Genomic DNA, 12,866 nt, shown 5'->3' on the forward strand with positions numbered 1-12,866 from the left:
TGCTTACACTCTCAGTAGACAAAATCTCCCAGAGCTTCTCAGCTTTCAGCCCTCTACACTGGACCTTTATGGCTTTATGCATGCCAGTGATGTGGGAAATTAGGGCAGTTATATTGATGTTACTCAGATTTTCTTTAGCATATTCAGTCATAGCTGGGCCAACAATATATTCCAGCTTCATTGGGATTACAACAGCTTGAGATGTTAATTGTTAAAAATTCATTAAAAAGTTGAAACAGGCACCTCTTTGAAGTTGTCAAATGCTGACAGGATGATTTCATGACCTCCTCGGACTAGACAAACAGCAGCCAGCAGCTCAAGGACCAAAGCTTTTGTCCTGAAAGTGCAGGAGAGACATTCATCAATGCAACTCTCACTCATAACTAATTTTTATATCTTCTATCAAAAGCTTAAAAATGTATGGCTATTCATGGTGTCGCTATCAACATACAGGGGTCGAAAGCTATAAGCTCTGAAACTTCAGCAGGCATTTCAATACTTTTTACATGTTTACCCTCTTAAACTTCATTATGAAGTAATCAGTCCCAGTGGTTTACCACTAATCTCCCTTTAGAAAACATTCCCTTAACAACTTGTGTATACACTTCTGATCCTTAACTTCAGAGAGCAGCAGAGCCCCATGGAGAATGGGAAGCATATCGTATTAACTGGCTGCAGGGTTTTCCCTATTGTTTGACCCAGCCCTGCTTTTATGGAGGTGGGGTCCTGAGTTCTTACCGTGGGTTCTTATTGTTCAAGCTGAGAGCAATTTCATTGACTGCATGTGCATGAGACATGACCATATTGAAACCATACTGCACAGGGAGAGAGACAGAGACAAAAGAGGATGTGGTCAAAAAGAACCTGCATAAAGGTGCAGCACTTGACTGCACCGGAAACATAACACGCTCCAAGTTTATGAAACATATTTAATTATGGGGTGTTGGTACCTGATAGTTCATGATTGCTCTCAGGCACATGATGCACACATGCACATCATCTTTTTGACTCACGAGGCGGGAGTTCTTGATGGTTTTGCTATTCGTGGCTGAGCCATAGCTGCAACAGATCCAAGCACGTTAAAGCAAATTCAGCAATCAAAATAATGTTCTCACTTCTATTCTGTTAGTCAAACATAGCTCTGAAATATTTTGTATGACTTGTGTTTTAAGTGTGTCACAGAGAGAGACCGAAAGAGAAAATTACAGAGAATGAGGTCTGAGAGAAAAAAAACTTAGATGGCTTTTGAGGTTACAGATGCATTATGGGAGATGCCTGGTTTCCTCGTTGCTGTTAACAGTCTGAATCTGTACACAGACTGCTATTATGTAACTACATTGCACAGTCATTTCATGGCAACTGTTCTGGTGAGGGTTATAATGGCTATAACCATGCCTCAAGAATATCTTTTTAATGTGGGAAAAAAAAACATAACCTGCCTGAAATCTATTCATGTGGAATATTTTGTGCACCCTAATAATGTAAATTTTTTCCAATCAGACTTTTTATCCTATGTGTTTCCGAGTTGTGTCTATACAGTGGTGAAGAGGAGAATCACAATTATCCAACATATGTTGCTGATCACAGCTGGATGTCATCTGTAGACAGTGCAGATGCACATCTGGGCAGATGAAGGAGAACCGTTAACAAAGAGAGCCAGATAGCACTATAGGCCAGAGACTTTTAGTTTCTCTGTGGGGCCGAGCTTGTGTGGAGGAAAACCTTGAAGTCAAGAAAGAGGTCACAGACCTATTAACTTATAGCTCAGGCATTTTTCTGTAATCCAACAGTACTAAGACAATGAGCTTGCATGCGAATACATGTTTATAGCATTCAGGTTTAGCAGAGCAAGGCAATAACAGAGAAAGTTAATAGCGGGGAAGCTTGCTTAGCAATACATACCGGAGAACAGACTGGCGGGCAGAGCGCACCAATGTGTTGCAGAAGGGTTGGGCGCCCGATTGGTGCAGATCCTCTATGGACCTGCTCCAAGATTTAGCCTTGTCCAAGAAGCTATCCTCCCCATTTTCCAGCCCCTCAAAATCCAACCTGGGCCACAGACAAACAGAGAAGCCAACAGAGGCACAGGGGTGGGTGTAGATGGGAGGCATGGGGGAGGTTAGGTTCGCAAGGCGGCTTAGTAGAGAGCCAGGCATTATCACAAGAACTGTCATCAAGCTGCACGATAAAGCTCAGCACACAGATTTTGTCTCACTCAGGCAAAGTATAGATCAGCACTCAACCATGTAGCATCTGTCCAGAAACTCATTCAGGTTGCAAAGTATGCAACAAGACATAGAAAATACATCCAAAGAACTAATGCTACAGGCTCGAAAAGACCGAATGTGTTGACTCAGCAGCTGGATTTACAGCCCAACCCAGTTCCTTAGGAAAGGTTTGGACAAGAGGTGTGCATATGTGTGTGAATGCTTTTTGTGTGTTGGTGTGTGTGTACTCACATGACAGCACACTGAGCAAAGGAGAGGTACTCTACAAGGACATCGAGACCTCTGTTTTCATCATTGAGGAACTCCCTGACCCACCTGTGACGCATGAGAACAGAGAGAGGTTAGCAGGGCACCAAATCCAAAACACACCCTTATCCTTTAGAACTGCATGTTACCCAGTAATGGAGCAGAGAGAGAGAGGGATAGTGAGAGACACATAAAGAAAACTAGGATTTTTCTTATTCTTAAGCTGCACAGAAACCGTCATAAGACCCTTTGTACTTAAAGGACTAAGCTTCCGTCCTAATAGAATAGATATGAGATAATTATAGATTTTGCTTTTCCCTTTAAATTCATAAAAAGAAGAAATACTTAATAATAAATGAAGTAAGGACACCTAGTAGAGCAAATTAAGGAGGAACAGTCTAAACTTTTATTGTTTGGATTGTACTGTGTGGAGTGAAATCATAATACAACTGGTAAAACAAAAGTCTATGATGTATATAAAGATGCGCTAATTGATAATGTGATTAGACAGATAGATGTATATATCCACTGAATAGCTTTATCACTTGGCACATTTATTAGCAAATGTGCTGATAAGTTACTATAATACAAAACTTAAAGGAAGAGTATTCATTTTGTCTTTTCTTTTTCATCTTAGAATTATTGCTACTTGCTCTTCAGTGGCTCTCTTTATTACAGCTCTAAATGTAATAATAACGGATGGCCGAGCAGCCAGGTTTGAACAAATTATTCATACACTGGTTCAACTTTGGCTGAACTTGCCATAGTTGTTTGTTTGCACAATTTATTTAAGCAATGCAGGAACTTTTTAGAGGTATTTAAGGTGCTTTCATGTTCAACTTTATGTAAAAGGAAAAAAAAAAACTTTCCACATTTAGCTGAACTGTTGACTTGTTCACACTCTGTCAGATCATGTGACACCCTGTTGTGTTTCCTCGTCTGACTTGTAGTTGTACAATTCTACCATACATCCAGGTGAAGTTGCTTTGCTGACTGTTATAGGCAACAGAATTTATGTCCCAAACTACAAAAATAAGATGAAAGTTGTAATAAACCAGAATTATTTGGGAAGATGACTTTGCTCGCAAAAAAAGAAATCCGTGGAAAGTAAGCCAGAGCAGGGCTTCAGATTTCCTCACTCCAGTCTTCTGGAGAGAGAAACAACTCCTGACAAAGGAATTCCCGATGCAACGAGAGAAAGAATGTGGAGGGCATATGGCTAAAAGAGCTGGGCTCAGGAAGAACCCCTGACACTCAACAGTATTTAGTCTACCTCCCCCACAGACCCCTTAACCACCTCCCCGTTTTTGAGGGAACTCCAGGGGGAGTTGGATTGGGGTAAAAGGTTCTTAAAATAGTCTTGAAATAATGGTTGTGATGACAGATTGGTGGTCAGCCAATGGCAAGTTAGGCAGGAAACCAATCAAGACCTGCAAAGGGGAGGAAAGGAGGAAGAGAGGTGAGTAGAGGAGCAGAGGAAAGCGAACAAAGCAACTAGACCAGGTCCAGGAGGGAGGAGGGGGACAAGGAGGTGGGCTTGATCATCAGCTTCCTGCCCCCTCCCATCCCTCTTTGCTGTGAACCCTCACTCTTTCCTCCCTCTACTTTTCTCCAACCAGTTGCTATTTCAGATTTTCTTGGCAATCTCAGGAATAACACACCAGACAGGGCTGAGGATTCAGACACACAATAAACCAGCATCTGTTACACTTAATCCCACCCACAAAACTCTTCTGAAAATAGACCTCCTTTTTCTTTGCCTGTGAGCCTTTCTGGAAAATGCATTGAAAAATGACCTTTATTGATGAAGCCAAATAGTATGAGTTATTCACGTAGCTCACTGAAGGCTATGAAAAATGAAAGCGTTTTTACTTGTTCCATTTTGGTTTGGGAATTCAGTGGCAAGTCACTGCAGGACCTCCGTGACTACGGATTACCAAGTCAAAGACCACGTCTGCAACACTGAAGGCTAGAAGCTTTAAAATAACATCCACGTGTGTAATACGTGAGGCGGAAAATGTGCAGCATTCAATTCTGCAATGCAAAAATGTGGTCTGCTTTACTATGTGAGACTTATGTAAACATAGAAGTATCCTTGTGTTTGTTCTTGTGCTTTTCACTGGGTTCAGCAATGGTCAGCTGGGCTTCCTGTCCCTCTGGCATACAACAAAGCTTCCTGCTCATTTCTATGGGGGAGTGGACAAGGCCACACAATGGCTACCATCTGGGCATTATGAGGACCAGCTCTATGAAGTGGAGCTGCAGAGCTTGGCAGTTAGAACAATGGGGGGAGATCTGGGCACTAGAAAAAAGCTCTGGGTCCCTGCAGCAGCAGCAGGAACACACAAAGGAATATTCTTTACTAGGCAAAACAATAATGTGGTTTCCTTGTGCTTTAAATGAATAGAGCTGCGTAATTCACCAGCAAAACAGAAGATAAGAGGTGATTACCCAATGTGATTTGTCCTGAGTGAAATCTCCAGTTCCCTCAAGACTTTTGTAGATTCCTGCACACGCCTGCGAAACTTCTGGAAGAAATGACAAATGCTGTTTATTACAGGTTATCTAAGTAGTACTTTATAAGCAATTTCCGTGAGAATTTTTCAGTTCCTTAAAAAGAATAATAATCCTGCTCCACAGAGTTAGTGTTGCCCTCCTATAAGGCTCACGATGAACTGTAAAATAAAGGGTAACTATCAATAAAGCAGAATTAGCGAAGTTTTCTTCTGCAACCTGCAACCCAACCAAGGCTAGCATCAGTTGATGCAGTAGCGATAAGGAGAAGCCTCATCAGAGCTGTTACAGATGCTGTGCAGATGACCTGTAAGCAGAATTTGACATGCAGAAATCAGCAGAGTCCTCCTATATAATATTTGTATGGTCCCACCTTTCGCGTGACTCCAGGATCTAAGTATCCACGAAGCTTCTGGATGTAAGTGTGGGGGGGATTCTTCACCTGGAACCTCTCCTGAAGACACACAAAAGAAAAGTGTGATGTGAGTTTGCTGTAGCTGGTTGTTTTGGTGCAGCAGGGCGCTGCAGTTGTGTGCAGTCTGAGTGCAGGTGAATTCACCTGGTCGCAGATCAGGTCCCACTTCTTCTCGTTGTCATACTGTCTGAGGAGCCGGGCTTTGTCTGGAGGCAGGTTCATAGAATTCTGAAAATAAAATTATTATTATTAGTTTCATTCATAGCAACATGTTTCCCCTTTTTTTTGTTTGACTATTTATAATGGTTGTGACTAAGTGCGTGTCAGTGTCTGGTGCTTTATGGGTCTCTGGCGCCAACAGCAAACTGATGGCAAAGTTTTCGGGACTTGTACCGTGACCTCACTTCCTGTGTTGACATTTAGCATCCTGTTGCAGGAGACGATGCGCATCTCCTTCTCACTCTCGAGTCTGAGTATTGTTCAGGCAGCACTTGATAACACAACATGCTGCTATCAGGGTATGGGCCTATTACTGGACCTGTCATCACACTTGTCATCGAAACCAGTGACACTTGAATGCCACACGAGATGACCTGAGGCAGCCCGTTTGTGGGGCTCAAATTAAACCCTAATTTGTGTTTAGAGACTAAACCATTTAGGATCTGAAGTCCTCATGACCGCTCTAAAGAAAAAAAATAACACAAGCTGTATGACACTAGCGTTTGACTAATTAGTTCCTTCACTGAGCCAAATGCTTGTAAACAGAGGTTGACATGGAAATCTTAGAAATGAGGAAGTGCAACAATAAGAAGGAGCTCACTAGTCCTTGAAACCAATTGACTCTGATTTTCTTTTCTGCGCTCGAAGGCCTCATTTACAACAGTATCAACAGTACCCCATAAGCTCAGGCACAAACAGCCTGTCAGCTTGACTTTTAACCTGCAGCTATAACTAAGACTGCGGCCTAAAATGCAACACCCTGCCTTTTTAACCCATCCCAGGCCGGATGTGATGTTCAAACTGGCATTTTCCAGTGTGGAAAACAACACATACTTGTTCCTATGGTAGTCAGTCACCAGCAGGGGTGGAAATATCACATGTTTAATATGTCAAAATTAGTTTTCCAAATCGACACTACATTGCTCACGCCATCACAACACCATGAATCACGCTGCACTGAAGATGGAGGCAAACAAATCATCCTGCTCCGATGATACAGCTGATGATTCCCCCATCAATTTTCATGGCTTTGTGATCACAGATTATAGAAAACATTCAAAAACAAGTGAAACAGCTTTAGGTCACCAGAGGATGTCACAGAATATAGCCATATACAAGCTAAACTAAAAATACAGGGCAAAGCTATAACAGGCTTTCACCAGAATGGAAAGCAGTGTGAAGATTTCACATATGGGTTATTTTGACTAACTCAAAATACCCACGCTGGAGAGAAGAGAGAAGTAACATGCATACCAGATGTTCAGAATTACAGGAGGAATGTGTCCTGTTTATAGTAGTAGTTTATAGTAGTAAATTTCTCTCATGTCTGACCCCCCAGCTGCTCTCTCCTCCTCTGCCTCTCCCGGGAGAGGTTTTACACCAGCACCATCACCAACACCATCTTCAGGAAGGCCACACATCTTCCATGTGTCTTTAATAAATGATTTGTCTGAGCTTTTTTTTTTTTTTTTGCCAGTGATTTGATATTAACTGTAAAAAACAGATGAACAATAAGAGGGTGGTCACTGATTAAAAACCCAGTGTAGCGTTAGCTTTTCAATTTAAAGTGCAAAATTAAAAAACGATGAACACAATCATTGGATGCAGCTCTAGTTTACTTGACGAGTGTACTTTACTGTAAAGATAGATATAAATCCACCTAAGTTTAAGTGAAATAGTCATTCATCATAATGAATTAGAACTGGAACAACATTAATACACTCTCCTTTCAGCATGCGCCCCAGCCCCAAAGCTTGCTTTGTTTTCTCAGCCAGTCCATACAAAAGTAGAGCAGAGGGACAAACAGAGCTAAGAGCAGGGTCTCCTTTTATAATAATTTAATTCTGAATTACTGGAAAACATGCAGACCAGATGCATGCACAGATACTCCTGGCAAAATAAAAATAGCAACGCAAACTCTTGCCTGTTGTTTTTGCATTGAATTGATTTTAGTTAGTAAACTATTCATTAATGACAAGAATCCCTGAACTCACAGAAAAGCCACTCTGAGCAGTGAAGGCTGGTGATTATTATTATTATGTTCAGCTCTCAGTTGGAGCCTCGGGTACTATAAACAAATACAGGTGAGGCTCTCTGCAGATGTGTCAAAAATGACTGTAAATTGTTAGCCTGAATGATAAAGGGGCAAAAGGCGGCTGTGTGTGTGTGTGTGTGTGTGTGTGTGTGTGTGTGTGTGTGTGTGTGTGTGTGTGTGTGTGTGTGTGTGTGTGGAGGGGTCTTTTCTGACCAGATTTGGGTAATTTGAGCCAAGTAACCCAATTTAGCTAATTTCATTTCACTTTCTCCCACAGTGATATTATCTCGCACTTCCTGTGTTTAGAAGAAGCTAAAAGAAGCTGAAGGAGAGCGGGCAGGAGCCTTTTATAACTCTGAAATCACCGGAATGTTTTAAAGGGAAATACTACAGATATGCCAAAAATGTTTGGTGCTTGTTGCCCACATATTCTCTCCTCCAACATAGCCTTTCTTGTTTGACCTGAGACTGGCATGACAAAGGATTCAGTGTGGAGCTTTGTTTTGATTTGGTGCCGTGCCATTCTCATCCTTTGACATTTGAGCCAACTTTTTTCCCCCTCATAGAAAACCACTAACAATGGCTGGTGGGCAGGGTCAGTGTATGCCCTCTGGTGCTGTGTAAAGCAAAATCCAGATGAACGCAACACCAGCACAGCCAGATGAACTGGTTCTATTGTCGCTGCTATCTCTCCAATCATTAGGTCCCAGTTGTGAGCAAAGGGAGGCGATTCCAAACACAGACGTTTGGGAGGCAGAATGAAAAACATCAGCGTATTAAACTCCTAATAGAACTCATGTAGTTAAAAATGTTAAATGATCAAAAAAAAAAAAGTGTTACACAGAAATACATATACAAATAAATGTAGCAGCAAAGATTTTGTCTTTAAAATATTTCTTCTGTTTTTTTTTTTTTGGTTTTTTTTTGTAAACTGGACAAAAAAAGACCAAAAAATCTTGATGTTGCAAGAAACGGACATTTCGGTCGTTAACAAAGGAAGACAGAGGTTTTAAAGAGTCAACAGTTAAAGTAGTTTATGGGGTCATGTTTCTGGTTAAGGAGAGTCCAGCAGAGTTATCAAGTCCTCACCAGAGTGCTCAGGTCACACACAGACCCCCACAAGTGAGGGGATGTTTTGAAGAGCTCATGGTCATTTCAGAAATTAGAGTCAGCAGGGCAACTCCATCTGCCCTGTGCTGGACAGCTTCCTAGTCAAAGATGATTTACAATCAGCCTGATGTTACCTTAATGACCTGCAAGTCCAACCAGAAGTCCCCAGAGATACAAATCTGAAAGCATGACAAGATGTTTCCTCCGTGGCTTTTCTCACAGCTTCATCACACCAACGTGCACCAAACTAAATGGTTTTTAATTGTAGAGCTCTGCCTGTGGAATTTCCTCAACTTAATAATTAACAGTTCACACACTGCAGAACTCCAGTTTGCTTATTTGCATGAAATAAATAAGAAAATTGGAGTTCTGCAGTGTGTGTTAATTATTTTCTATGGTTCTATCTTTTTTTTGGGGGGGGGGGGGGGGGGGGGGGGGCACTGCAACTAGAGTTTGGTAATATGGATTTAAATGAGTAAGCCTGCTCTTAGACTGCAGGCTGTCAGGCTTACTTGTGGTTCCTAGAGTTTCTAAAAGTAGAATGGGAGGCAGAGCCTTCAGCTATCAGGCCTCTCCTGTGGAACCAGCTCCCACTATGGATTTGGGAGACAGCCACCCTCTCTAGTTTTAAGATCAGGCTCAAAACTTCCTTTTTGATAAGGCTTATAGTTAGGGCTGGATCAGGTGACCCTGAACCCACCCTTAGTTATGCTGCTATAGGCTCAGACTGCTGCAAGACTTTGTGTGATGCACTGTGTTTATATACCATGGCAGCATGTCATTAAATTTTTGTATTTTCTCTCCCTTAGTCTGTTTTATCCTGTCTCCCTATGCTCTCTTTTTTTTACTTTTCTCTTCTCTTTCCCTTCACCCCGCAACCAGCCTTCATAGATGGCTGCCACTCCCTGAGTCTGGTTCTGCTGGAGGTTTCTCCCTATTAAAAGGGAGTTTTACCTCCTCACTGTCACAAAGTGTTTGCACATAGAGGGTTGCTTGATTGTTGGGGTTTTCTCCTAAATACTGTAGGTTCTTTACCTTACAGAATAAAGCGCCTTGAGGCGATTGCTGTTGTGACTTGGCGCTATATAAATAAAACTAAATAAGTAACCTACTAAGCAAAAGCGTTCAATGTGATTCTCTTTTGTGGTCTATTGGTGGGATGGAAATGCAGAGTCTGTGTCTTTTATCTGCTTTGATCGGTTTACACAGAGCAGACAGTTATCATCATCTCACAGGAAAATGAGTGGGTGACTAAAAAGCTCACTGTGCTGGACAGAGCCTGTAGCAGTTCAGACATGGAGGCCCAGACGGCTCTCTTCCCCCCCCCAACCTGTCTGGTCATCAGGGTGGGGTCCAGGAAGAAGGGACCTGTGGCTTAACTAAACTGCTATCATAATCAAAGAGAACAATACACTGAGCCTATTACAGGACAAAGGGAGGACATTTTCAGCATTTTTTTTTATTTATAACATAACAGTTCTTTCACAATGGCCAATCAATGGGCTTCAACAGATTCTACCTAAGCTATACTGGACTTACAGTCGTTTTATTAACACATTTGATGCTTTGAAAAGATTTAAGACACCTTAGAAGACTCATCACTTAAGCTGGTGTCTCATATTCTAAAAATGTGGCTTAACAAAACTAACTAGCAGGTATGTACAGTCATACTGTTAATAAACATAGTGCTAATAATTGTTTGATTCTTCTGTATTTTAGTGAAAACTTAATCCACCACCATCTGTTGTTTCCAAGCAACAGTATATGAACAAGAAGCACTCTTCAATAATCCGGTAACACGAGGAAAATAATAAAACAGCCAATAAGGATTAGATAAGACCTGTTCCTCATTATTAAAAGGTGCTGTGTGAGGAAGGTGGTAAAAGCCAGACTACTGATCGCTGTTAGAAATACAGCCAACAAGGAGGCAAAGAAAACACAATGAATATAGCACCTGGCACGACTATGTTTCCCTTAAGCTTATTAAATGCATAGTTCAGATTAAAGTAATGTTCTAGTTTCTACTATACCAGAACTTGCTGGACATAGTTCAAGATAAATGTCTCCTTCAGCCTACATCCGAAATGAAAGTGCACAGACACTACGAACGGGTGACTGTCTAACATACTGTACTTGTCACGTACATGATGTAGGGGTTCTAAAAGCCAGACGACATGTTTAAATGACACATTTGTGGTAAAAACAAGCATAAATCAGACTGGCTGTTTATGACAACAGTCTAATATATAACTGTAGCTTTTTATTAATGAATGTTGCTGCCTTTTCTATTGTTGAGTTCTTCCCTTTTCCTTCGTATTGAAGCACAATAAGTGGAGACAGGATGAGTGGCTCAGATGTTGTCGTCACTGGGCTGCTGAGACTTCCTTTGCTCTTCAGGAAATGAAAAACTGCCCTGGGTAAGTTTCTTCTGTAACTGTTAGGTGTAATTAGAGGCTGACCAGTATCTGATGTTTGGAGCCAATACCAACTATTATCAATATAATGGCAGATTTTTTTTAATGCACAATATGTATGTTATATTGAAGGTATCAGGAAGGTGTAACTGTTTACTCACTTTCCAGCAATCTATGTTAAAAAGTGCTTAGCAAGTTAAGTGAAGCTGCTGCTTGACTCTGCACTACTGCCATCTGATTTTTCCACGTAAGCCGCAGACAGTGCTTATGATATTGCGAAGAATGGAATCAGAGTATCTTGGTTGAACCTTAAGCATGTTTTTCTGTACTATATTCTGTAAAAAAGAAAAAACTTTTTGGTTCAGCACCACAGATGCTATATGTACCGATACTGATATTTCTATGATAGGCCGATATTGGCCGTAAACCAATACACTGGTCTTACTCTACATGTAAAATGAACATGTGGTCTATTGCACATTCGCTCAAACAATGTGTTTACGTATGCAGGTAAAGCTTAACTGGACTGACGGCAAGAGGAGTAGAGTGTGAGAAAACACTGCCCCCCTTTCTCTAAGAGACATCTGATCACTTGCCCCTCTTTTTTGCAACGTAACCCAAACCAAGCAAGCGCAACAATGCATAGGTCCTGCACAAAGATCCTGAAAGACAGAGAAGCCAACAAACCAGCTGCTACCAGTTCTACCAAACACAGACTGAAAAGAGGAGGGACAAAGAGTGGAGAGGGGGAGATGTATTTTCTTGCAGGCAAAGAAGCAAAAGTTTTCTCTGGGTCAATGCCGCTCCCTACCCGCTGCTCACGATCCTGGTTTTTGTTTACAAAGCAAATATGAGCAGACATAGTCACAAGCCTGTTATTAAAGCATTAATGGAAAAGGGCAAAGTACCTCATTTATGTGCAAACGTGGTGTCGGCAGGCAAACCACATTCTCACCGTGTGAAGCCTAAAGCATGTATGATAAGTGAAGACACAGAAACGGAAATTGCCTGCTCTAACTTTTCTATTTTCCAACCCTTAATCAATACAGATGGAAATGTCTCTTCTTAATTTGAAAACCAAAATATTTGTATTTCTTACATATGACTAGCTGGGCTAGATTAAAGCTTAAATTCAAAAAGACATTCATTTCATTTATAATGAAACAAAACTGGGAATAGCAGATGATTTTCATTCATGTGTTAGGCTGGAAATAAAAGAAGATGCCATTTCAATTTGATAAATGGCAAAAAACCAAAACAAATTATTATCAGAGTGATTCCTGATTTCTATGTCAGATAACTGTTTCATTTCTAACACACATAAAAGCAGACAGTCAAAACTCAAATTCATTTACTGAAAAAGTTCCATAAGCAGTGCGACATGGGCTGTTAAATCCCCATTAAATCAAGAGTTAAAGGCAACAGTTTACAGCTGTGGAGTAATATTTTCAGCCTCTTTCAGACTTATCTGCCCTCATTCTAGTCATAGACCTTCCCTTCTTCAGCCTGAACGATCTCCAAAGCCTCCCCTCTTCTCCCTTGACCTCTGGCTCAATCTGCTGAGAGATGTAATTTTCCCTCCAATCTACTTCTCACAACACACGACCAATTGTACCGTCCACAAAATAACAGGAAGTTGGAGAAATGCCATTTCCACTTCATAAACCAAGAGCTACCTCCCAGAA

General features: G+C 41.2%; 1 protein-coding gene across 5 annotated transcripts in view; it reads right to left on the minus strand.

The window, feature by feature from the left end:
• Nucleotides 1-12,866, minus strand: part of fmnl3 (formin-like 3) — a 33,051-nt gene that overhangs the window by 11,534 nt on the left and 8,651 nt on the right. For 3 of the 5 annotated variants that reach the window (XM_030733087.1, XM_030733089.1, XM_030733086.1), the window contains exons 2-9: nt 5,548-5,631; nt 5,362-5,442; nt 4,926-5,002; nt 2,460-2,543; nt 1,903-2,049; nt 951-1,059; nt 739-815; nt 244-337 (exon numbers count right to left, since the gene is read on the minus strand). In XM_030733087.1, the coding sequence (XP_030588947.1) occupies nt 244-337; nt 739-815; nt 951-1,059; nt 1,903-2,049; nt 2,460-2,543; nt 4,926-5,002; nt 5,362-5,442; nt 5,548-5,631 (753 nt within the window). The remainder of the gene's footprint in view (nt 1-243; nt 338-738; nt 816-950; nt 1,060-1,902; nt 2,050-2,459; nt 2,544-4,925; nt 5,003-5,361; nt 5,443-5,547; nt 5,632-12,866) is intronic. The other 2 variants (XM_030733088.1, XM_030733090.1) reach the window with 2 other exon arrangements.

Source organism: Archocentrus centrarchus, chromosome 7 (genome assembly GCF_007364275.1).
Source record: "Archocentrus centrarchus isolate MPI-CPG fArcCen1 chromosome 7, fArcCen1, whole genome shotgun sequence".
Classification (NCBI taxonomy): domain Eukaryota; kingdom Metazoa; phylum Chordata; class Actinopteri; order Cichliformes; family Cichlidae; genus Archocentrus; species Archocentrus centrarchus.